The sequence below is a fragment of the Anabrus simplex genome, chromosome 1 (genome assembly GCF_040414725.1).
Source record: "Anabrus simplex isolate iqAnaSimp1 chromosome 1, ASM4041472v1, whole genome shotgun sequence".
Taxonomy (NCBI): Eukaryota; Metazoa; Arthropoda; class Insecta; order Orthoptera; family Tettigoniidae; genus Anabrus; species Anabrus simplex.
This window is the reverse complement of record NC_090265.1, coordinates 1169720869-1169745993: the sequence shown is the minus strand read 5'-3', so window position 1 is coordinate 1169745993 and position 25125 is coordinate 1169720869. Positions and strand designations below refer to the sequence as shown.

The window sequence follows — 25125 nt, the reverse complement described above, 5'->3', positions numbered from 1 at the left end:
CTTCCGAATTTCTGATTTATTTTTAATTCACCTTTCAATACTCTGTTATTAAGTTGAACCAAATAGAAGTTACAACCTGTTCATTTGGGACCGGTTTCAACACATTTGAAGTGTCATCATTAGCCAATTAGCAAAGCAGTGAAAAAATTAAGTCATAAAGATCTAAAAATGCATACAATGATCGCATACAAAAAGAGTACGTGGGAAAATTAACACTATTTCGTGCCGAAGCGATTCCAGTTGATGTTCATAACACAGTGATCACAGTTAAGTTCATAAGCAGGTGTAGCGCTATCTTGTGCTGCATTCACATATGAAGATGTATGAAGATGTTGTATTTGAGATCAAAAATGAGTTAAAGGACTTGTTCTAAGATGAAAACTTGAAGCATAACCCATTATTGACCTCAAATACATCTTCATACGTATTCATATTGCCCCCTTTTCCGGGGTAGCTCAGTCGGCTGAGCGAGAGTCCCAACGGGTGGAACGTTCGCAGAGCCGTCTTTACTATTTCAGGACAGACCTTGTAAAATTTATATTTGCAGGGCTGTAGGTGATTGGATAGGTGACATAGCATAATGAAAATCAGAACAAAACAACAATGACATTTATTAAAATTACAGTCTGGACATGCAAATAATAATAATAATAATAATAATAATAATAATAATAATAATAATAATAATAACTTTAAAAAAAGGAAATTAATAATATTCAATTTCAACATAATACGAATGCTTCTGGTTTCATTAACATGAACTTATATACATTGCATGCTTTTGCTTTCCGTTCATTACAATCCAATGTTCCTTTAACTCCTTGTTTGTAATAATGCCTCTGGTCCAAAAACCGTTGATCTAACAAACTGCAACATTGAACAGACCACAATATTAGCGAAAGTATCGTTACAACCAATATTACTACATTTGATTATTCAATTATTAAATATTTCTTTAACGAATAAATTCTTTACAAATTATTTCAAATTCTTTACAAATTCTTGGCGAATTCTTACAAATTAATTCACACAAATTCTTTACGAAATTCTTTGGTAAATTCTTTGGCAAGTTCCCCTCCTCAGATTACGTCAGACTGTATTCTTATATTTTATTTTCAAATAATCATCCATTTTCTAAGTTACTTATTAGCTGAATAGTAGAGTATGTGAAAAATCACCAAAAGAAATCCTACAATTAGTAATACACTGATAAACTATCACACAATCGCATAATCTCCCCCAATTATTTTTAAAACAAAATTTATCATCACACAAAGATTATTATTATTATTATTATTATTATTATTATTATTATTATTATTATTATTATTATTATTATTATGATCATCATCATCATCTCTCCCTTCTGGATTAGGTTGAAGACCCTTGCATAATAATATTCATAGATCATAGCAATGAATAACACCATGACATGCAATAAATGACCCTAATTAGATGAACAAAAATCACCACCACCATCAGTTATGGATGCTTCGAAGAATACACTCACTTAGCCTCATGGAAAAAATTACTAAGTCTCTGCATTATTTTATTTTATGAAATACTTCCTCTCATGCAGAGGCTGCCTTGTGATAAAGTATACTTTTACATTTAATTTTAGAGGAGAAATAGATATACTGTACTTGAGAAATGTTGAAGATAACCTAATTGTAACAGTGATTTCTTAGAATTATCAGTGAACCCCTTAAGGCTATAATGGCAATCTCCCGTAACGCTGTAACTGGCAGAGACATCTGTTTCCAGAAATTAGCGGCAAAAAAGGGAATCGTTCTCCTAGCTCCAGTCATCAGACCTGCTATGTCGACTTCCTCTAACTGGTATTTCTCCCTGTAGTAAGGAATTGTTGGTAAGTAAATATTCCTCTTCTCAAGGTTAACATCTGAGGGCTGCGACTAATTGCTTTCAAAGCGAATTGTGGGGTTGATGATGTAACCTCTCTTCTTATTCTTGAAAGCAATGATGTCGATCCTTCTGTGGCTTCCGTTGTCCGCTAAGCTATGAACCTCTTCAAATACCTGGAAACCATGGTCTTTCAGCGTTGTCGCAATTAACGAACAGATGTTATGATGACGTCTATTCCTTAAAAGTTCACCATGAGGACAAGATCCCAGAACATGTGCAAGAGTTTCAATCTCCTTGAGGCAACGCCTACAAAGGGAATCGTTCTGAGATCTTCCTGGTACCGATCTAACTGCTGAAATGTTTGCTGTCATCTTAATTGCTTCACACCATTCACTACATGATAAGCTTTGATGGTCTTGAATCCAGGAGTTGGCAGGAGTATATTCATTGTACAAACATACACCTCTTCCTTTCTGCTGCAAGTTACACCACTCACTGAATGCCCTTTCTCTCAGTACTCTTCTCACTTTCCTTGGCATCAGTTATTTCTATGCGTGGATGTAGCAAATTGTCAGATGGAGGGACATTGAGGGATTGTAGTGAGAGAGTTATTTCTTCTTTCATATTTCTCGTAGCATGGATGTATTGATCACCTGAGCTTAATAGTACCTTACAGATGTTAATGTGCTGAAGATAAGCTTCCCAAGTGGCGCAGAAGAGTCCCAACCCCTTATAGTTTTTCTCAGTGTAGACCATTCCATTAGGAATGTCTGCAGGTATTTGAAGAATTTCTTTAAGAGCACTTCGCATTAGTATGTCTGTATCAGCAAGGAACTTTTTCGGAATCTTCTCTGGCTTGATAGTTTGGAATGGGTATATGAGAGATGGGCATATTACTGTGTTTATAACTTTAAATTTCTGGTCAGCCTGTAATAGTGGAGAAGAAACCAATTTCTCCATTTTATTCTGTAATTTTTTTAAGCTCCTGTGTAGGTTGAAAAATTATTTCATTTGAAAAGTTAACTCCCAAATAGCACATAGTTTCCCCACATTGCGAACTCGATATGTCATAGCTCTTAAATTCAGCTGGATCTTCAATTAACTTTCTGTGTTCAATGCAGATTGCCGTAGATTTCATTGGGTTGATATAAAGCCCTATTTCATGAAATCTCATTGTGACTATTTTCGAGAGCTCAAGTGCTGCTGTTTGACTATTTCCTATGACAGCCAAGTCATCAGCGAAACCCATGAACGTTAAAGGTGGAAGATGTGGTACTAAAGAAAATCCATAGTGACTTGTGTGAGAGTCTTCAGTTAGTTCGTTTAAAATATGATCTGTCGCTAAATTGTAGAGACAGGGAGAAAGAGGTGAGCCCTGCATAACACCCCTTTTTAGGCTTAAAGTGGCTGTCTTTCTAGTTACAGTTTGTATTTTTGTAGTATTTCCTGTCTGGAGATTAACTATTAGTTCCTTTAATTTCTCAGGTATTCCTAATATCCTCAATGTCTCATGTAAATGATGGTGCCCAATGTTGTCAAACGCCTTTCTGACGTCTAAAAAAATCGCTGTTAGATCAGTTTTGTTCAGTTTCGTGGAATTTAAAACCGAATCGAGTGTAGAAGTATTGATATGTGTACCGGCTGAAGATATAAATCCCCATTGTCGTGGATTAAAAGCAACGTATTCTCTCAGGCGTTTATCAAGAGCTCGCTCAATTACTCTCCTAACAACAGAAAATATTGTGATTGGTCTCCAGTTTGCAATGTCATCAGGGGCACCTCCCTTGTGTATAAGAACGGTTCTTGCCTTTCTAAAACACTGTGTTATCTGTCCTGTTTGAAGCATACGAGTGGCTATTGTAGCAATTATCTTGGAAGCTATGTCACTTTTAACGGCTATAACGATGATGTAATCGGGTCCAGGTGAAGTGTCCACTGCAGTTCTACTTGTTGCAAGCTGTATTTCATCTTTAGAAATAACATCATTAAACGTGTCATTGTGAACCGTTTGTGTAGCTTCACTCACTTTCGGGGCGATAATTTTCTCTTACTGAATTATTTTCATGTCCTAATATTTCATGGAAATACCCATATACATGTTGAGAATTAATCAGACATCTTTCATTGTTTTCATGAAGGACCGTTCTAACTGCTTTCCTTCATTGATTGTGGAACTGAAATTGAGTTAACTGATATAAATATTTACTTCGTCTTTTTTCTCTATCCCTATTAGCCGATCTTTGCGGATTTGACCTTTGTTTATATCCTTCTTACGTATCAACATTCAATTTCTTTTTACACGCCTCGTAAAATTTCCTTGCTGGGTGTTTAGGCTCAGGTAAAAAATCAATAGCAGTGGACAGAAACTTTCAAAAGTCTTCTACAAATAAGAAAAATTCAGAATCATTGATGTCACCTTGTAGCTTTTCCCTCCATATCACCATTTGCGCGTGGTAGTACAAGTTATGTGTGTTTTGTTGTTTTATTTCTTTTCTAGATTCATGCCCTTGTTCTGCTGATGTTCCTAAATTTATTTCAGTACTTACTTGGTGGTTCGTTTCCCCAGCTATCTGTCTATTCACTAGTCATGTTCGGTGCTCATTCGTGTGTACTTTTGAGATATGAATATTGACCCCCCCAAGTGGACTTAAACAGTTGCCCGCAATGGTTACACACAGGCTGAGAGGAATTACTTTTGTCATTAGCCAAAACATTACTTCTGTTTGAATCGTCCATCTCAATGCATGATGTGTCAGCAGAGGTATATAAACTTTGGTTAACCTTACTTATGTGATAACCAGCTGATCATTCAAGTACTATGGTAACTAAGCACTGTAAAAGTAAATAAACAAATATGGCTTCCCAGACTGAAGATGTATACACATTCAATTTGAAAAGATTATATCAAAAAATATGCTAATGAAAACACAGATAACATAGTATCGTATAAAAATCCTATTATGCTGAGGAATACATCAATTAAAAGAATAATCCTATATAGACCACATGCAGTATCCTTGGCTAATACATTCTCCATGGCCTTATATTATAATTATTATTCCCTGAATGACTGATGATATTACCATAATCACAAATGTCTTCACGACTAACATGTACCCTACCGGTCATCATGTTGTCAATTATATTCATGAAAAAAAATCATCATACAATTGTCACTTGCATTTTATATCTCAACAACATCACTACATTTCCTAATCATTATTATTATTATTTCCATGATTATTATTTTTAAGGGTACCATCTCGATGAACTGCCTACTGGGTAACAACTATCACCTTCCCTTTTAACACATTCACGCCCATCATCTGAGTGGGCTATTAAAGGGCTGGCCCAGCTATTCCAGCTGTTAGTGGCAGAGCAAACAACAACAAATTCTTTTCACAATAAGTTGTAAAATAAACAAATATGGAAACAAAATTTTCCACATACCTTAATGAAGTCCTCTAGTATCTCTGTAGGGTGTGGTAGGTAATGTCACACTTTCCTGGGTGAATGGAACATCACACTTTCTACAAAAATAGCGTGTTTCACTAATAATTTTATTTTTGAAGCACACTTTGCACCTTCCTTAGGAGAACTTCACTTTATTTGATGGTGGAAACTTCAAGAGAATATGCTCTTTTCTCTTCCCATCTAACCTAAACGGTGATTCTTTGCTGGTGCCCTTTTAGGCGGCAAAATCGCGGGACTTTGACTTGGAGCTGATGAAGTTGGAGCTGAAATGTCAGAGAGAGGTGACTGTACTTGTATATCGGGTTCACTTTCCCCCCCATTTGAGAATTCCGTGATGTTCCTTTAGATCTTTTGGTACACCCCTATTTGACCGTATTGTTCCACATACGGCAGTGTTCTGTTCCCGTAATTGTTTCGCGGGTCCAACGCTATTGTAATAATTCTCCATATAGACTGTATACCCCTGGCCAAGATCATTTTCAAGCAGCTGAAAAACTGTGCTTTGTAAATTCGCACCACTTGCATAATTTATATTGTCCCTACACACCACGGTAACACTTCAGAATGCGATTATACACACGCTTGTGCAATCACAAATCAACTACTCAGATAGTTGGGCCAGCACAAGGCTACCTTCAGAAACAAAACAAAAGAAGTGCATTGGGAGGGAAAATCGCCGTGGCCATGGGGTTTCTGGTGAGTAGAAGCATTCATAAGGGTATTACCCTCATCTCTCTCTTACACATATTTGTGACCAAAATAGATCCCAGCTACGCAGGAACAGCTCCAGTTCAAGGTTGCGCTTATCCGGCCTAACTCGGATAGGGCGTGAATGTGTTAAGGTCAGAATTATTTTCAAAATATCATTCTCTATCAACGCTTCAGTTAAATCATTGCTTTAAAGTTGACTGATAAATTTTTATTATTATTGTCATTATTTTAATGAAATCTTTCATCATCATCATTATTATTATAGCCTTCATTTCCCAGTAATTCATTTTGAAGATCTTAATTACTCTCATACCCTCATGAAATTCACCAACAAATGGGGATTAATCAATGAATCAATACAGCAATAATCCAAGAAATCAATAAAGCGAGAAATCAATAAATACCTACTCTACCATCACCAAAATTGTGAAATTCTACTCCTCTAACTAAACTCAACATTTTCTTTACATAAGAATACAATCCAACTAGTAATCTACATAAAGAAAGGATAATGTTACAAGAGTACTTATTGTTTCAATGTATATCTCCGGCGTCAGGAATACAGATGTAGCTGCAGGTTCTTCCTCTGGATTATGGCGGATTATACATGAACAAGTTCATTGTACTGCTCCCACACGTCGGCTTAACAGCTCGTGATTCCAGTGTAGTCACATAGTATGGAATCATCCCAGCGATGTCTTAAAGTTCGCCAGGAATTCCTTCTTGGTCAATCCATGATGAAAATTGGCTCTCGTAGATTTGCTGAAACTAAAATTTTATATTAGAATTGGATCCTCACTCATATTCCAATAGTTTGCTTTACAATACTTAACTGGCGCAATGATGTACAATGCGGTTCAACACTTATTAAAGACTTAAATCTTGACCCTATTATAAGTTTATAGCACTTAATTGAATCCTCATAATCTCGAATACTAGACACGAGCTGTTAACACTTTCTGATACGATGTTCATCAGCAAGGTTTACTTTCGAAGCTTCCAGTTCGATAATTAGGTTGCCTGGTGGTGCCTACTAGAACATTCTAGAGTTTACTGTGATCGAAATTTGGCATAATGTCTTGCTGTGATGATCCGTGGTTTGTAATATTATACTCAGTTGAATCTAATGCGATGTGATGTCGTACTTTGCTGATCCGTCTGTACGGTAAATTAAGACAAACATTCTTGAATGCAGTAATGCCGTGCAGTACTGTTTTGCAGTTGACGAATTCTTTCAATACGATGTAGCAGTAATTCTCATATTTAATCTGTCAGTCGCGCAGTCTCACGCTAAAGATACTGTTTCTCTTCCTTCCAGAGTGATTTCTGTATGTAGTGCGGTTTCATTCCTTCTGATTGGTTGACGCCTATTCTGCAACGTGATTCGTCGTTCCATATTTGGTATAGATGTTTCTGGAATTCACTCGCCCTTTGTCTCCGACGCTTGCTGTATGACATAAGCCGTACGACGTAATCTATGTCCTTGGACGCCTGACCTAGTTTAGCTTGCTCGCAGCGGAACAGCCTGGTAACCAGCTGATGCTTGTTCGTGCGTATACCTGTATGAAATTACAGGAATTGAACTAAACCTCTATAAATCCTATAAAATACTATTTGGATGGGTACAATATGTGAATGCGGCACAACAAGATTGTACTAGACATGCTTATGAACTTCAACTTAATTTCTTTCGGCATGAAATAGTGTTGTTCTTTTTACTCTTTTGACTGTGATCATTGTGTTATGAACATCAACTGGAATTGCTTCAGCATGAAATAGTGTTAATTTTTCCACGTACTCTTTTTGTCTGCGATCATAGTGTTAAGTGTTTTTAGATCTTTATGACTTAATTTTTTGCACTGCTTTGCTAATTGGCTGACGACACTTCAAATATGTTTAAACCAGTCCCAAATGAACAGGTTGTAACTTCTATTTGGTTCAACTTAATAACAGAGTATTGAAAGGTGGATCGTTCCTTCTATTTAATACGGTATATTTCTCTATTCAATACGGAACGATCATGAAATTTTTAACTTCAAATTATTTTTATTTTCTATTTTTGACCAATATAACCTGCAGTACAGTCAATACTCTTCCTCTAGGATAAAGAATAAATTCTTATATGCTTGTGTAATTTACCCAACCTGATTTTCAAGCGTATTTACTTGATGCTTCATTTCACGAGTATATCGTCCGTCGCGTTCGTGTATCGTGTTTCCTGCACGCTACAGCAGCATGTGTGCTTTACAGCTGGGGATTTGGGACGGCAATTGTCCTACAAGCAAGAGAGGTTGGCGCGCGCTAGCGACTCAGTTAATCGGGACGAAAGAATTAATTTCTTATTTTGTGGTTCGCGCACTATTAACATCGTTTCTGTGCATAATTTAATTGGAGTTGTAGGCCACGTGCTTTTTCTAACGTTTCTGTGCTTTTCCCTGTGTCAAAGTTGTATGTTAGTAATTTATGAGACATACCGATCTGTTTTGTATGTGGTAGTTTCGCGTATTTCAGTACATTTTTGTTCATTTGTGCTTCATAATTTTAATGAGTTGAATGTATTTCAGGGAGTTGTATCGGCAAATGTTTCTGGTATTTTCTCTTCACATATAGCCAAAAAACATATCGAACTTTATCACCAAGTGTTCAGAGATACCTATATTATTAAATTTCTGTTCATTTTACAGTCTAATAAAAGAAACTATTATGCATTTGTTCAAATCAAATCAAAACCTCTTTATTTGCAAATGAGGTGTCTACCTCAGTGGCAGATGGTACACTAAAATACATTATTATCAAGCACTAAATATTAAATTAACAAGAGAAGAAAATTTTCCTATAATACAATATTATACTATTTACGCTAACAATTTTTCTATTAAACACACAGCTCATCCTTAATAAATTTATATTGTTTACAAAATTATACTTATAATATCTCTTGTACTACTTACAAATATAGTCTACTGATATACAGTATGTGGAATTATTTCAAATGATACTATACAACTGGTATAAGATTAAACTTTACATTGCATTTATTTACTTTTTTTTTCTTTTACCCATTCTGGAACCTAAGTAGCATAACGACCTGCTACGTCTTAACCAGAGCCCCTTTAGCCACCACTTTTCAGAGTTCCTGATAGGCAGGCCTTCACAGCTACCGTAGTGGTCCCAGGGCCCTCAAAGTCCCCACTGTACTTCACCCCTACAGGCAGTCCCCTACTTCGGCTGTCCAAACTCCTTAGACCAGAGGATGGAATTTATTCACACACATTTTTTTATTTACAATAACCTGCACTGGTCGAATGCCCTCTAACACTTCATTTATTTTCTCTGTTGCTGTTTATTCTCTTCTTGAATATTTGTACAGATTTTGGAAAAGGATCAAACACTACCCCTGGTAAACTGTTCCACTCCTTCACACCCTTCCCACTGAATGAAAATTTACCCCAATCACTTCTGCTAAAATTCCTTCTAATTTTATATTTGTGGTCTGTCCTGCCGATATAATTATTTTCCAACTGAAGCCTCTCACGGATATCTCCCCATGCTGCTTCTCCTGTATAGGCTCTATATAATCCTGTAAGTCTAGTTTTCTCCCTTCTCTTAAAATTTCCCACCCAAGTTCCTCTAACATTTCTGATACACTACTTTTTCTCCTGAAATCCCCTGTTACAAATCTTGCTGCTTTCCTCTGCACACTATCTATTTCTTTTATTAGGTATTCTTGGTGAGGATCCTAAACACTGTTTGCATATTCCAATAATGAACGAACCATACTTAAGTAACTTTTTCCCTTTAATTCTTTGTTGCATCCTTTAAGTAGCCTCATTATGACATGTAATGATCTGTATGCTTTCCCAACAATGTCATCAACATGACGCTTCCAGTGGAAGTTACTTTCAAATCTCACACCTAAGTATTTGCACTTGCCATCTTTTGGGATAACTACCTCATCCAAAGTATATTCAAATTCAGTTTTAAAGCTCCTGTTTGTAAATGTTGTAACAGTTGATTTGCCTCCATTAACCTTCATATAATTTTCTTCAACCCATTGTTGGATACTTTCAAGGTCCCTTTGTAATTCTGAACAATTATAAACAATTATGTCATCTGCATACAATCTTATTTTTGATGTTATATTGCTCCGTAAATAATTTGCGTATATTAAGAAAAGTAACGGACTGTTTATACTACCCTGTGCAATTCCCCTCCAAACTTTCTCTTCCTGTGATATATTATTTCCTACTTTGACTTTCTGAACCCTTGAATTTAGAAATGTTCTTATCCAACATATAACCCTCGCGTCCAATCCTATTCCCTCCAATTTCTTTAATAATATTCCATGTTCCACTCTATCATAGGCTTTGGAAAGATCTATGACTATGCAATCTAACTGACCTGAATCCAACTGATGTGATATGTCCTGCTGAAATCCCACCAGTTGTGCCTAGCAAGAAAATTTCTTTCTAAATCCATACTGGCTCCTCATGAACCAATTTTTATCATCACATATCCCTCTGATGTACTTTGCTATTAAACTCTCCAGTATTTTACAAACTATACTGGTCAGGCTGATTGGTCTGTAGTTCTCTGGTTTCCTTTTATCCCCCTTTCCTTCATAAATTGGTATTATTATAGATTCCTTCCATTCCTTTGGTATTACACTATTATTTATGACATAGTCAAAGAGAAATTTTAAATAAGGCACTAGGTAGCGCCCTATTGTCTTTAATACCTCCCCAGTAATTTGATCACTTCCTGCTGCTTTTCCTTGCTGAAGCAGTTGGATTTCTATGAAAATATCTTCATTTGTGAATGAGAAGCTTCTTGTTTCCCTCTGTCTCTCTCCCTCTCTAACTTCTGTTTCGGTTGTGTGTGTCAGTGTGATATAAAGACAGTAGAACCTTGATATCTCGAATCACCTCGGGAGATAAATTTTATTTCAAGTTATCAAAATTTCGAGATATACAGAACCGTTTTTGAGTCGTGTATCTATGGGCTTTTACTGAATACATTATTTTTAACAGTACTTAAAATATACAAAGAAACTATATTTTATGGCATCACTTTAATTATAACACTTATTTTAGTATTGTTGTAGAAGACAGGATACAGTACAAACAGTAGTGAAACAAGAAACATAGTTCCGTTAACACCTTTGGAAAAAAAAAAAATATCTGTTAGTCTCTTCTGTTTGTTGCAGTTAACCTTTCCTCCCTTCACATTGAAACTTTTTGTCAATACCACGCAGCCAAGTTTTGTAAATGGAGCTTGTCATCTGCGATTTCTGGGCTTGCTTTGGTACGTGACCGGTAATTAATTGACACCCGATAAACAGCGAGGCTTTGCCGATTTTCCGATCACTAGATGAGTCTAGTGTGGGACCAAAGACAAAACGCTGCTTAATAGAGCAAACGCCTGTAAAGCCTTACATCTGATCCGGTTTTTGACATTCTCTATTGATGAAAAAATATCTAATTCCCTCCATGGGAACTTAGAATTCCATTCGGAATTGCTAGGCGGGCAATAATTCCATTGTGGAGATTTATCTCCCGTATGCAGTTATCAGACTGTGCCTCTTATAATAGGCTTCTGGTAAATTCATCTGCATACACCCCACCAGAGGGTAGGGTCTGACACATTCCACTCTGATGAGTCTAGTGTCAGACCAAAGACAAAACGCTGGTTAATAGAGCAAACGCCTGAAAAGCCTTACATCTGATCTGAGAAGATCAAGTTTTTCGGTTTGCGTCATATTAGTTCCCAGCTTCACTGTAACCCTTCCTTTACTTGTTGACTGTTCCTCACTACTATTCTCATTTTGGTTCCGTATTGAAGTTGACGTATGTCTCAAATATTATTACAATATTTATAAGTCCACCTGTTCAATACAATGCAATATAATCCACTATTTCATATGGTTAAAATTTATACATAATACGTAAAAGTCAATGGTACAGGTTTCACCCTCCTTGACGGGCATCATCAGCCTATATCAATCTTAAAAATAATACATATGGAGTCTTTCTAATCTTATAAATTATAGGGTAAAATGTTGAACAATGATTTCGTAAAATATTATACAATAACATCTAAAACAACGATATTGCACCAAAGTATGTTAAAAGAAAACAGTAAATTAACAGTTTTTGAAGATTAAAACTTGGTTAAACATGAATATATGAGAGTTTAAAATTAAAATGGTTCCTTTTGTTATATAACATTAAGACTGTGACGGCCTTGAGTGTAAGCACAATCATCAAAGGGGGATGTTTCTTCAATTTCCATAGTATGAATCCAAGATGGTAAAATCACTGTCAGTTATTTAAAACAGAAGTGTGAATGTAATAAATATGTTAAAACAAGTGAATTTTCCCGCAAAACATACTTGTTTCTTTAATAGTAAAGGATCTTCTAAGTACCAATTATCACGACTCTAACTTCTTCAGTTTTTGATTTATGTGTCTCATGAAAGGAATTCAACTCCTTTTCACTCCTGCCTCCAAGATACTTTCCCCTTCGAAACTCGTTTTTCTTTGTTTTTAAAGGAGAACCAAATACCAATTTTCACGTCTGTAACAACTTTAGTTTCTATTAGATGTATGTATTCTCATACAATTAAGTCAATTAATTTTTCAGTTCTTTCACCCCCCTCCCCCTTCATTGGATTTTCCGAGAATACGTGTTTCTTTACTTTTAAAGCAGATTCCAAATATCAAATTTCACGTCTGTAACATCTTCATTTTTGAGATATCAGTAGCCTAATTAAAAGAATTCAACACCATTTTCAGTCACTTTTACCACCCCCACCCCCCCACCTCCGCCCAAGTGGTATTTCCGGAAACTAAAAATACACGTTTCTTTATGTTTAATAGAGATAAAAAATACCATTTTTCACTTCTGTAACATGTTACGTTTTTTAGATATACTGTAAAACTTCTCATTTTAAAATTACCCCTTTTGAGTTCTCCTTAAGTGGATTTTCCAAAAACAAATTACCTATGTTTCTTTACATTACAGGAGATTCCAAACACCCAATTTTTACGTCTGTAACATTTTACGTTTCCAAGATATTCTGTAGATATAGTCTTTCAAAAAATTCACCCCAAATTGTCACTCCTGTTTAATCGCCATTAATTGGATTTTCCAAAAAATAAAAAATACGTGTTCCTTTATTTTTAAAGGAGATCCCATATACAAATTTTCAGTTCTGTAATATCTTTCGTTTCTGAGATATATGTATCCTCATTAAAGGCATTCAACCCATTTTTCACCCTTTTATACCCCTCCTATCAGGATTTACAGGAAACAAAAAAATACGTGTTCCTTTATTTTTAGAGGAGATTCTAACTACCAGTTTTTTACATCTGTAAATTTTAAAGTTTTAAGATGTAGACACACTCATTTTAAAAAATTCACCCCCCCCCCTTTTCTGCCCCCAATATTTGGATTTTCCAAAAACGAAAAAAATACGTATTTCTTTACTTTTAAAGTAGATCCAAAATACCAATTTTCAGGTCTGTAATATCTTCAGGTTCTGAATTATAAGTAGCCTCATTAAAGGCATTCAACCCATTATTAACCCTTTTACACTCTTCCTATTGGGATTTTCCGAAAACAAAAGAATACGTGTTTCTTTTATTTAAAGGAAATTCTAAATACCAATATTTACATCTATAAACTTTAAATGTTTTGAGATATAGATACACCCATTTTAAAAAATAACCCCCTTTTCACCCCCCCCCCCCCCCATCAATTGGATTTTCCACAAACAAAAAAATACGTGTTTCTTTATTTTTAAAGGAGATCCCAAACACCAATTTTCAGGTCTGTAATATCTTCAGTTTCTGATATATAAGTAACCTCATTAAAGGCATTCAACCCCTTTTCACCCCTTTTCACTCCTCCTATTGCGATTTTCCGAAAACAAAAAAGTACGTGTTTCTTTATTTTTAATGAAGATTCTAAATACCAATTTTTACATCTGCAAACTTTAAAAGTTTGGAGATATAGATTCACTCAATTTAAAAATTCACCCCCTTTTCACCCTCCCATTAACTGGATTTTCCAAAAACAAAAAAATACGTGTTTCTTTATTTTTAAAAGAGATCAAAAGTACCAATTTGCAGGTCTGTAATATCTTCAGTTTCTGAGATATAAGTACCGGTATCCTGATTAAAGGCATTCAACCCATTTTCCTCCATTTTCACCCTTTTTCACCCCTCCTATTGGGATTTTCTGAAAAACAAAAAAATATGTGTTTCCTTATTTTCAAAGAAGATTCTAAATACCAATTTTTACATCTGTAAACTTTTAAAGTTTTGAGATATAGATACACTCATTTTAAAATTTCACCCCCCTTTTCACCCCCTTAGCGACGGAATATCCAAAAATCCTCTCTTAGCGAGCACCTACATCTTAATATGAATATATCCCCAAAATTTCATTACTTTATGTCCAGTAGTTTTGGCTCGGCGATGATGAATCAGTCAGTCAGTCAGTCAGTCAGTCAGTCAGTCAGTCAGTCAGTCAGTCAGTCAGGACAAGTTATTTTATATATATAGATGTATACGGTTGATATATCTGAAAGTAGAAAAGAAAATGGAACTTCTTGTGGAGGTGTTGCTAATGATAAAATGTATGTCGAAGCTAGCGGATGTCAGTAATTATGTTGGTGTGGTAATCAATTGGATCCAAAAGACGGTCAAGTGGGTGTTATAACCCCGATGAAACATATGTTGGAAGAAATGATCGAGTTTTTTCTGAAACAAAATGTTAATGAAAGTTGGTTAAATAGTACTGTACAAGAGACTTTCCGTACGCCAAAAATGCCTAAGGCGGTACTTACTCGTACGGTGCGTATTAAGTACGTCGGGCTGTTCCAGCAACGCTAGCTTGACTGAGCTTTCTACTTCTAGTATTATAATGGTGTGGCTGAGGCAGTGAAGGACATGGACGGGGGGTAAGGGTGGGTGGATCCTTGCGCGCAGGTGTTGTTATTGGAGGGCTGTTAGGAGCAAGATGGGCGGGCCTAACATGTGACGAGGTGGTGGAAGCTTTAGAACAAGAAGTTCTAAAAGTCTGCGGGATTGTATTATATTTTGAATTCACAATGACTAATAACTTTGGAGTTAGCTCATATAAAGGATTTTTTTTGCCTCCGTGGCATCATTAAGATTATGGTCTTTGTTATAGGCTTGGTCTAAAAAGATGTAAAGACTTTCTAATTCATTCATAAGTTTTCCTTTGCCTATACATTTTAGAATAGTGAGATCCTTATCATTTGATGTAAACTGGTGTCCTGTTTCACTCGTGTGTGAGCTCATCGCTGAATATTTGTTGTGTTTTAAGGCATTGTAATGCTCCATATATCTCGTATAGAAGCTGCGCCCAGTTTGACCAACATAACTAAATCCACACTGAGCACAAGTTAATCTCTAAATACCAGATCTTGAAAAACGGCTGTTTTTATAATTGACTTTATTATGATTAAAAAATATACTTCGATTTGAATTTACTGTTATGAAAGCAATATTAGTGTCATATTTCTTCAGTATGTTGGCGATCTGGTGGATGGCTGGGTTATTGTATGTAAACGTAGCGTAACTAGTTTTTTAGGTTTATCCGGAATGAGATTCGTGGATAGTTTGTATTTGACTTTATTGATTAACTGGTTAATCATTTCAACTTTGAACCCATTGAGTTTAGCCAAGTTCTTTATATAATTTAATTCTATTTTTAAGTTGTGAGGGGAGAGTGGGATTTTCAAAGCTCTGTGTATTAAATTATAGAATGACGCTTATTTTTGAGATTTGAGATGTAAAGAGTAATTATTTATGGTTAAAGGAGATTGTGTGGGTTTTCTGTAGATTTGAAAATCAAAAGTATTATTTGCGCGCGTGTTCGTTATATCTAAAAGATTTAAGGACTGTTTAACTTTGTCTTCCTTCATGAATTTTACATTAGGGTCAATTTTATTTAAATTCTCTAAAACTTTGTCGCTGTTAGTAACATTTTTGTCAATAACCACAAACGTGTCATCCATGAATCTTAGCCACAAACATATACTTTTTATATGTTCTTTGATTTTCGTGTACTTTATTGAGTCCATGTAAATGTGAGCCAAGATGCCAGACAAAGGGTCACCCATGGCTAAGCCAGTCTGTTGATAAATCTTACCATTAAAGGAGAAAAAGTTGTTATTCAATACAAAATTCAAGATCTTCATAAATTCATCAATTTCCAGCTTACTCAGGCTGCTATGTTTTGAAATATTGTCATAGATAATTTGACTGTTTCTTTAGTAGGTATATTTGGGTACATGTTTATGACATCATAGGAACACAATATATGGTTAGGTTGTAAGTCAAATTTACTTAAAATATCGCAAAATTTGATTGAATTCTTTAAAGGAAGTTTATTATTAACCCCTCAGCGTCGCAGCCATTTAAATAGCTTCCTACCCCGCGGCCGGATGAGATTTCAACTATGCATGACTGAAATACATCGATTCACTTAAAGCGTTACTACAAGTATAAGAGTAATAATAAAGTATAAGAGTAGCCCGATTTTCACGAAATTTGGAATTCCTTATGACAGAACTATGTACATGCAGATAATTACATAATTGTTTCACATTTCCTTAGTAATTTAGTTCCGTGTGATAGAGTTCAAAGCACTCTTTGAGACAGGGACTCAAGTCACACTCCTGGCACCAGTACACTGACTTCGTCTTTTCGCCGTGTTTTGAACACAGGATACAATGTCTCTGAGGTTTGGATTTCCAACTCTTGGGTGCTAATTTCCTGATAAAAATCTCTTTCCTGAAACCTTGGAACTGTATTATCTGATGCGCGGCGGCCTTGAATATTTCGTGCCCCTCCCTTCCGAACGTATTTTGTAAACAAACCTTTCACCTGCTGAACCCGATAAGGTAATTGCTCAATATTTGTCTCTGTGACCTGTGTGAGTATTATTAGGGGATTTAGCAACCATAATTCACCGTTGAAAACTTCTCTTTGACCTGTATAATTATCTATAGTCGCTTACACGAAATTTCCAAGTACTGTTTCCTCCTCGTCGTCACTCTCATCATTTACCACTGCTACATCATCTATTTCATTATCACTGCTGCTTATACTGTCACTACTACTTCCGACTAAACTTTCTTCTGAATTATACAATATTTCAAGCACGTTACTGTCAGCCATACCACGGCTGAGCGCAGCGCGTCACACGGACTGGTGAAGCTGCAGCGAGACCGAAAGCAGCAGGAAGAAAATGAATGAGGGGAATAACATTCATGACGAAACAAACCAACTCGATACATATTTCAGATAAAAGGTCAAGATAACGTCTTTCAAACGAGATATATACCATGAACAACTGGTTCTCGTATCGTATGACAGAAAGCAGCACTAACTGATGCCTACACAGAGCGCTCATGGAGAGTTACGAAAATATTACAAGCTGAGAAATAAAGACAAATATAATAAATAAACCGCACTCCCAGTGTACAAATAGAGCAAAGAACATCACACGAAAAGACAAACTTCTCAGATCATCATTTCTTTATTTTATTCTGTGGGAAAGAATGAAGCAAACATACTTTAAAAAAAACAAGAGATTAGTGCTCAGACTTATTTGACAAATAATTATCCTTGCAAAAACAACTACATTATAACGATTTTTCAATTCTTATTTACAACACTGATAAACCCGAAACTGTCTTCTTGGAAACAAAACAATTTGCATATCAGTAACTCCAAAACTCTTCGCGCTATAGCCGTAAATGTTAAACCATGTATGGGTCTATACCACGTATAGAGGTCAGCGGCTACGGAAGGAAAGAGGGTCTATACCACGTATAGAGGTCGGCGCTGAGGGGTTAAACTCATAATGTTGTTTTAGAAAACCATGGAAACTTTATAGGTAGGGCTAATACGGCAATTAATAATCGGACGTCCGGGAATGTTTTTATGGATTTTAGGTAGGGCTCTGGCTATTGGAATGCTGGGGTTCATGTTGATCAGTCTCTGTTGTTCCTGTTCATTGAGAAGGAATGTGGAGTTCTTAATTGTAGATTTTAAATTGCGTTGTATTCTTATGATAGGATCTTTGCTAACTATTGTATAAATCTTATCCTTAAAATGTTCTTCAGTTTTATTTATGTAATCGTCCTTATCCATTAATGCTATAGACCCTCCCTTATCAGCTTTTGTGACTATGATGTCATTATCTTTTATTTTTAGTTCTCAAATTACGTATTAAAGTTTTTTGATTAGAGTCAGATTTAGCATTAAGTTCTTTAGCTAGTGTAGGTAATTTCTTTTTTATGTCAAATCTAATGTCATTTTGAACTTCAAAGGGAGGTTAGAAATGTTAGCCTCTAGCTCAGCCACTGTGGTAATAATATCTAAGTCCTTTCTTTTCACTAGGCCAGTTATACTTTGGACATTTATTCAGGAGTTCCGTTTCTGTTCCAGAAAACTGTACGTTGGTTAAATTAACAATTGTAGGTGTGTGGACATTTGAAGGACTTGTTCTTTGTTTATCTGTATTCTGTACAATGTACTGCGTTTGAGTTTCTTTTAATCAACCAACAACTGACTTTCCCACACTTCAACAACAAAATATACGCAAATTTTTAGTCAACTAGGAAGAACCTAATGATGTTTTTAACTATCTTCATTTGAAGCTGGTGTTGTTTTAACTCTGTCTTAGCACAGCCTCAGTTTATAATCAACAAAAGCTGTTCACTTGCACTGTGCACTCCATTCAAATAGAAAGTGACCAACGGAGTTGACTACCTCATGAATCCTAGGGCGAATTATTTTGGTTGGAGCCAAATTACAAATAGACAAATTGGAATGTTTTACCTCATCAATTTTAACAATTAGAAATAGGTGTACAGTAATTATAAATTGTGTTTTATTTTGCCAACATTTGTATATACTACGCAGAACTACCATCGAACTCAATATCATACGGACTTTGATTACTTCCATTTTTATACTGTGCATATGATAACCTCATTTTAATATTAAGAAACCACTAGCGTATTTTACTATGTGTAACTAGTCTGTTGTCATTTCGTTTAGGATAGGACTTTGTACGTGTTTTTAATGTATTCTTTCTTATATATATTGTTCATAATTTCCAACCAGACGTCTGGTTTAATTTTGAGGTGCTTTGATATGACTGATGATGCCCCACATGGAGGGCGAAACATGTCTCCATTTTAACGATGTTTAACTAAAAATGTTAACATCCAGTAATGTATTGAATAGGTTGTAGTCCAATAAATTCTTTTATATTATTATTATTATTATTGAGATTCTTTCAATACGGAAAATAAAATGATTTTCATTACTTGCAATAATTACTGACATCCGCTAGCTTCGACATACATTTTATCATTAGCAACACCTCCACAAGAAGTTCCATTTTCTTTTCTACTTTCAGATATATCAACCGTATACATTTTAACATATTTATTACGTTCTCACTTCTGTTTTAAATAACTGACAGTGATTTTACCATCTTGGATTCTTACTATGGGAATTGAAGAAGCATCCCCCTTTGATGATTGTGCTTACACTCAAGGCCGTCACAGTCTTAATGTTATATAACAAAAGGATCCATTTTAGTTTTAAACTCTCATATATTCATGTTTAACCAAGTTTTAATCTTCAAAAACTGTTAATTTACTGTTTTTTTTTTTGTTTGTTTTTTTTAACATACTTTGGTGCAATATCGTTGTTTTAGATGTTATTGTATAATATTTTACGAAATCATTGTTCAACATTTTACCCTATAATTTATAAGATTAGAAAGACTCCATATGTATTATTTTTAAGATTGATATAGGCTGATGATGGCCGTAAAGGAGGATGAAACCTGTACCATTGACTTTTATGTATTATGTGTAAATTTTAACCATATGAAATAGTGGATTATATTGTATTGTAATGAACAGGTGGACTTATAAATATTGTAATAATATTTGAGACGTTCCTCACTAACCACAAATGCCATATTGCACAGTTAATTTTGCACAAAATTTGGGTTGGAGTATTTTTTGCTTCAAGGGAGGAAATGTTGTTTACTTCTAGAAATCAAGAAATTCGTGTAACCGAATTTCGAGTAATAGAGAGAAGTAAATACACGTGAAGAATAGGACAAACGACTGGAAAATTTAAGTTACTCCGAGATGCTGGAAATTCGAGTAATGGAGGTTCGAGTGTATTATTATTCGTATGTATGTGTCATAAATGAGAGTGATTAGAAGTACATTTTCTTGTAACCATTTTAATGTTTTTTGGTCAATATTTTAAATTTAATGGTCGATTGCCATTGTAACTGTAGACATGTATGCCTTTTATCCTGTCCTTTTTCACTTAGACTGTGGTGCAATATGTGTGATGAAATCCAAAAATTAAGAATCTTCCTAATTTTTTATTTCTAAAAGTTTGCAGCTGTGCCATAGTATGGTACATCGGGCTCTTAGCATACCGCTGTCTAAAAAAGGAACTTAAAAACAAATTAAACACCATTTGCAGTATAGCTAAATTTAATGGCTACGACAGTTCCTTTGTGGAGAAAATCATTAATAAACATAAACACCAAACTTCAGCTACCTAACAAAAGAAAAACTCTCACAATTTTTTATCTACATTTATGTTTAATAATAAACAAGTCTACCAAATCACAAACATATTTTAAAAAGCTTGACTTCAAAATAGCCTTCAAAACTTGCAATAGAAACACAGATATTTTACACAATACCAATTCTATTAATCATAGCAATAAGTTCACCAAGTCAGGTGTTTATAGACTCAATTGTAATAATTGTAACGAATGTTATGTCAGTCAAACAGATAGGAGCTTCCATTCAACATACTTAGAGTGTGTTAACGCCCTGAAATATAACATATTTTCGGCCATGGGAAGCACATGGGTGATACTGACCATAAGTTCACTAATATCAACCAAGATATGAAAATTCTAAGTTATACAAAAGGGTCCCCTGCTCAATATTATGGAAAATTGTTTTATCCATCTGGAACAGTTTTCAATCCTAACTTCAATCTAAATGAAATTTCAGAGGGATAAAGTATTTTATTTGACCTTTTACCGTATAATCTCGAATACCAACCGCACTGTTTTTTCGAAAGTATCGCTTCCAAAATTAGGTGTGGGTCTTATTTAAAATTTTCAGAAATTTATCTTTCCGAATGCGTGTAAATCGGGCATCACCGCCGGCGTGGCTTGGCAACAATGCTCTCTCCGCTTTCAGCTTACGCTACTTCCGCGCTTGGCGTCAGTCTCACGCACGTTCTCAGTGTATCAACATGAATTCCACAAAGCGTTTACGATCTTTTACTGCGAGTGAGAAACTGAAAGTAGTTCGGGAAGCCAAAATTATTGGAAATCATGCCGCCGGTAGGACATACGATATTGGCGAGTCATGTATTCGTGATTGGAGAAAGAAGAAAAATGTACTATTAACATGTAGTGTTGATTGTAGAGCTTTTCATGGACTGAATGTACAGTTTCCAGAAATTTTATAAATATGTGATAGAAAGGCGAGAATTGGGATTTAGTGTATCGACCGAAATGTGTGAGCTAAAGGCATTATTGATTGCAAAGGAACTTTCATCGGAAGGGTTTAAGGCAAGCCGAGGATGGGGTTTGTAATTTTTATAATAGAACTTGGTTGAGCGTACGAAGGCATACCTCAATTTCACAGCGTCTTCCTGGTGCCTACGATGAGAAGTTATTGTCGTTTCAGCATCACATAATTCGGTTATGGAAGGAAAATGCATATTTGCTTTCCCAAATTGGCAATGTAGATCAGATGCCAGTCTACTTTGAAATGCCAGTGGACAGGACTGTGAATGTTAAGGGTGCGAAAAGTGTTACCATTACAACAGGTAGTAATGAAAAAGAATGGTGTACAGTAATGTTGTGTATTCTCGCTGACCGAACCAAATTGCTGCCATACATTGTTCTCAAGCGAAAGACGCTTCCTAAAAATCTACCCGCTGGTGTTATCGTCAGAACTCGGAACTCTGGCTGGATGGACAGTTCACATGTGGAAGATTGGGTAAAGTGTGTCTGGCAACGTCGCCCTGGTACATTATTGGGACAAAAGTGCTTGCTTGTTCTCAACAGTTACCACAGCCACACAACAGATGCTGTGAAGAAACATATCAAGGATGCAAAAACAGACCTAGCAGTCATTCCGGGTGGGATGACGTCTGTGCTACAGCCGCTGGATGTCTGCGTGAACCGTCCATTTAAAGCAGCCTTGAAACAGCTCTATACAGAATGGATGGCGGCTGATAATCACACACTGACGCCAACTGGTCGCATTCAGCGCCCGGATGTTCAGCTGCTGTGTTCGTGGATTTTGACGGCATGGAATCGTATCCCTGGTGACCTCATGCGGAAGAGCTTCAGGAAATGTAGCATTTCTAATGCTATGGATGGCAGCGATGACAACATTTTGTAGGAAGGTGGTGGTGGTGATGATGATGATGATGAATGAACTCGTTGGATATCGTTCTGGAAATGTTTGTTTACTTTTATTTGTATTTTCTAATCATTTTATGTGTGTGAGTAAAGATAGTAAATAATTTTCACTTCACTTTTTTTTAAAATTTTGTTCTTTCAAAATAAGGATGCAGGTCTTATTCGGTGGTGGGTGGTATTCGAGATTATATGGTAATTCCTACTTTAGTAATCATACCTCAGATAAAAAGAATTCTTTCTTTTATAACCACTTTAAATTACCCTCTCAGCAGCAATCTTTCTTTCCTCGTCCTTCAGCCCCACCTTAGACACTCCATCTGTCCTTCTCCCTCCCTCCCTCCCTCCCTCCCTCCCTCCCCTTCCCCTCCCTTGTTTACCCACTCGCCTCCTCTCCCTATCTACTCCTTTGTTCATATTGCCTGTTTCCTCCAGCAAGTCAGTGCTTGTTCTACATCAGACATTAGAGGTGAATCGCATAAATAATTTTTCTCCTTTTTAATTTCTCTTCTGTATATTTATTCATTCCTGATTCTGGCTATCATTTCCAGATTTACTTCTTTGCCTGAGGTTCTAAGTCAACTTAAAGACATCATTTTGTTATTGTATATATATTATAATTATTCCTACAACATTGTCTTTGTCTGGTATACATATGTTTTAGTTATCACATGATTTGTTTAATTTTCATTTGGCTGAAGATCAGTAGTGGCAATTGGGAATTAAAAAGTGCGGGGTCAAAAACATGTACAGACAGCAACCAGTACCCAGTTTGTTAGATATAGCAGGCACGGTTGGGGAATATATGGTAAGTTTGTTAATGCTCTCTGAGCGACTACTACTAAAGTGTGTTCATTCCTCCCCTGAAGGTGGAGGCGGGCCTCTTTGCACCGTCTCTCAGGCCAGGAGATTTGTTATGGTGAAGATATGCTCAGAGAAGGTGAGGGGGTTGGCGGTCGGAGCCTATACTAGGAACTGTCCCGGCATTCGCCTTAGTGCAGGAGAATGGAAAACCACAGAGGACCAATCTCAGGACAGCTGACGGTTAGGGCCAGCTGCGAGGTCCAGCCCTGTACTTTCTTCTGAATGCAGAGGCGTAGAGCCACGGTAGAGCAGTGGACAACCCTCCTCTGCTCGGTTGGCCGGTCAGAGTGCCGAGCTGCTGGACCACGGGCCAACCGTGGTCATTTATTGACTGAGACCCACTCTGCATCTACCGACCACACTGAGCGAATTTTGACAGAGAATTAAAGGTCGATAGTTTGCCAACTTAACTGCACGAATAATAGTTATTTTGATTCAATATTATACAATAAAACTTTCACCAAAAGAACAATATTACACATGTATTACAATTAAATACAGCGTGATTATACAATAAAGTCGTTTGGTATTTCACTACACACTAGGAAACTAACAGACACTAAAGAGACTGCCAGACTGACGAATGCGTGCGTCAAGCAGGTGAATCATACCTGAGTGTCCCTGAGCTTGGCAAAAATATCCCCTGCTATCCTTTGTCACACTACATGCAAAATCCCCACTACTTGCCGTAGCGCTATACAAATCGGTTTGCCGAAACGAACGTCATTTCGTGCAAATTTCTGCAAATAATTTTGTTAATACTTAAAGAAAATAAAGCAAAGAATTAGCTGATAAGACAACAAGGCTTGTACAAATTGCTTTTGTTTTCAAAAATAATTCCTATAATTTATAGTATCAGCTGGCTAAAATGGAATAAATATGCAATGTCTTCTCCATAAAGTGGGGAGCGAGTACCCCACCCCCCACTCTTCCACCTTAATCGCCGCTACTGCTGAAAATGGCCACTGGGTGGCTGAAACTAATCCCAAGACATATGTAATATCATTTACTTGATATATTATTGAAAAGGTGGACCCTCTTGTTAATTTATTCTTATAATTGCACTTCAATACGGTACAAAAATGAAATTTATAGCTTATAATAAGATCTAAACCATAATATATTCCCATACATGTAAGATGTGTGTTATTGAAGTTGAATATTTTTAAAATGGTGTTTTTTGACTAGACCTTTGTTTCTATTTCAAGATGCATGCGTAATAATGTGACTACAGGTATTGTGATAAATTTTGATCAGAGCACATAGACAGGCATCAATTTTTGGTAAAGAGGCAAAGTCTGTCATAGTGCATTGGCACTGCCGGTGGCTCCAAGTAGCCTACGCAGTGGCCTCCGCGGTATGCACTAGCCAGTGTCTTGGTAGGTGTGCTAGGTACCAACTGATGAGCCCAGCCTGGCACCACGGGGGCAAAACGCTGGCAACCAGGAATGAGTTGGCTGGAAAATTTATAATGTCCAATAACGGACCATGGGTATTATCCTAAATTAATTGCGAACAAAAAATTCCTGTTCAAGCCGAGAACAATTCCTCAATAGTGTTTTCACCTTTAGGAATCAGTTTGGCAGTAGCATGTGCTAGACTACCCTGATTCTTAGCCTACTTACATGCCTTTAGACCTAAGGCACCAACAACTACCTGCCCAAATACATGCATGAA

General features: G+C 36.2%; 1 protein-coding gene across 4 annotated transcripts in view; it reads left to right on the top strand.

Moving 5' to 3' along the window:
* The window catches only part of LOC136858151 (uncharacterized), a 271168-nt gene that overhangs the window by 149837 nt on the left and 96206 nt on the right, over positions 1 to 25125 (top strand). Inside the window, exon 7 of one of the 4 annotated variants that reach the window (XM_067137482.2) lies at positions 20166 to 20271. The exons of the other annotated variants lie outside the window; for them this stretch is intronic. Within the exon in view, the coding sequence (XP_066993583.2) occupies positions 20166 to 20213 (48 nt within the window). The 3' untranslated portion in view covers positions 20214 to 20271. Of the gene's footprint in view, positions 1 to 20165; positions 20272 to 25125 lie in introns of those variants that run through there. 4 annotated transcript variants of the gene reach the window in all.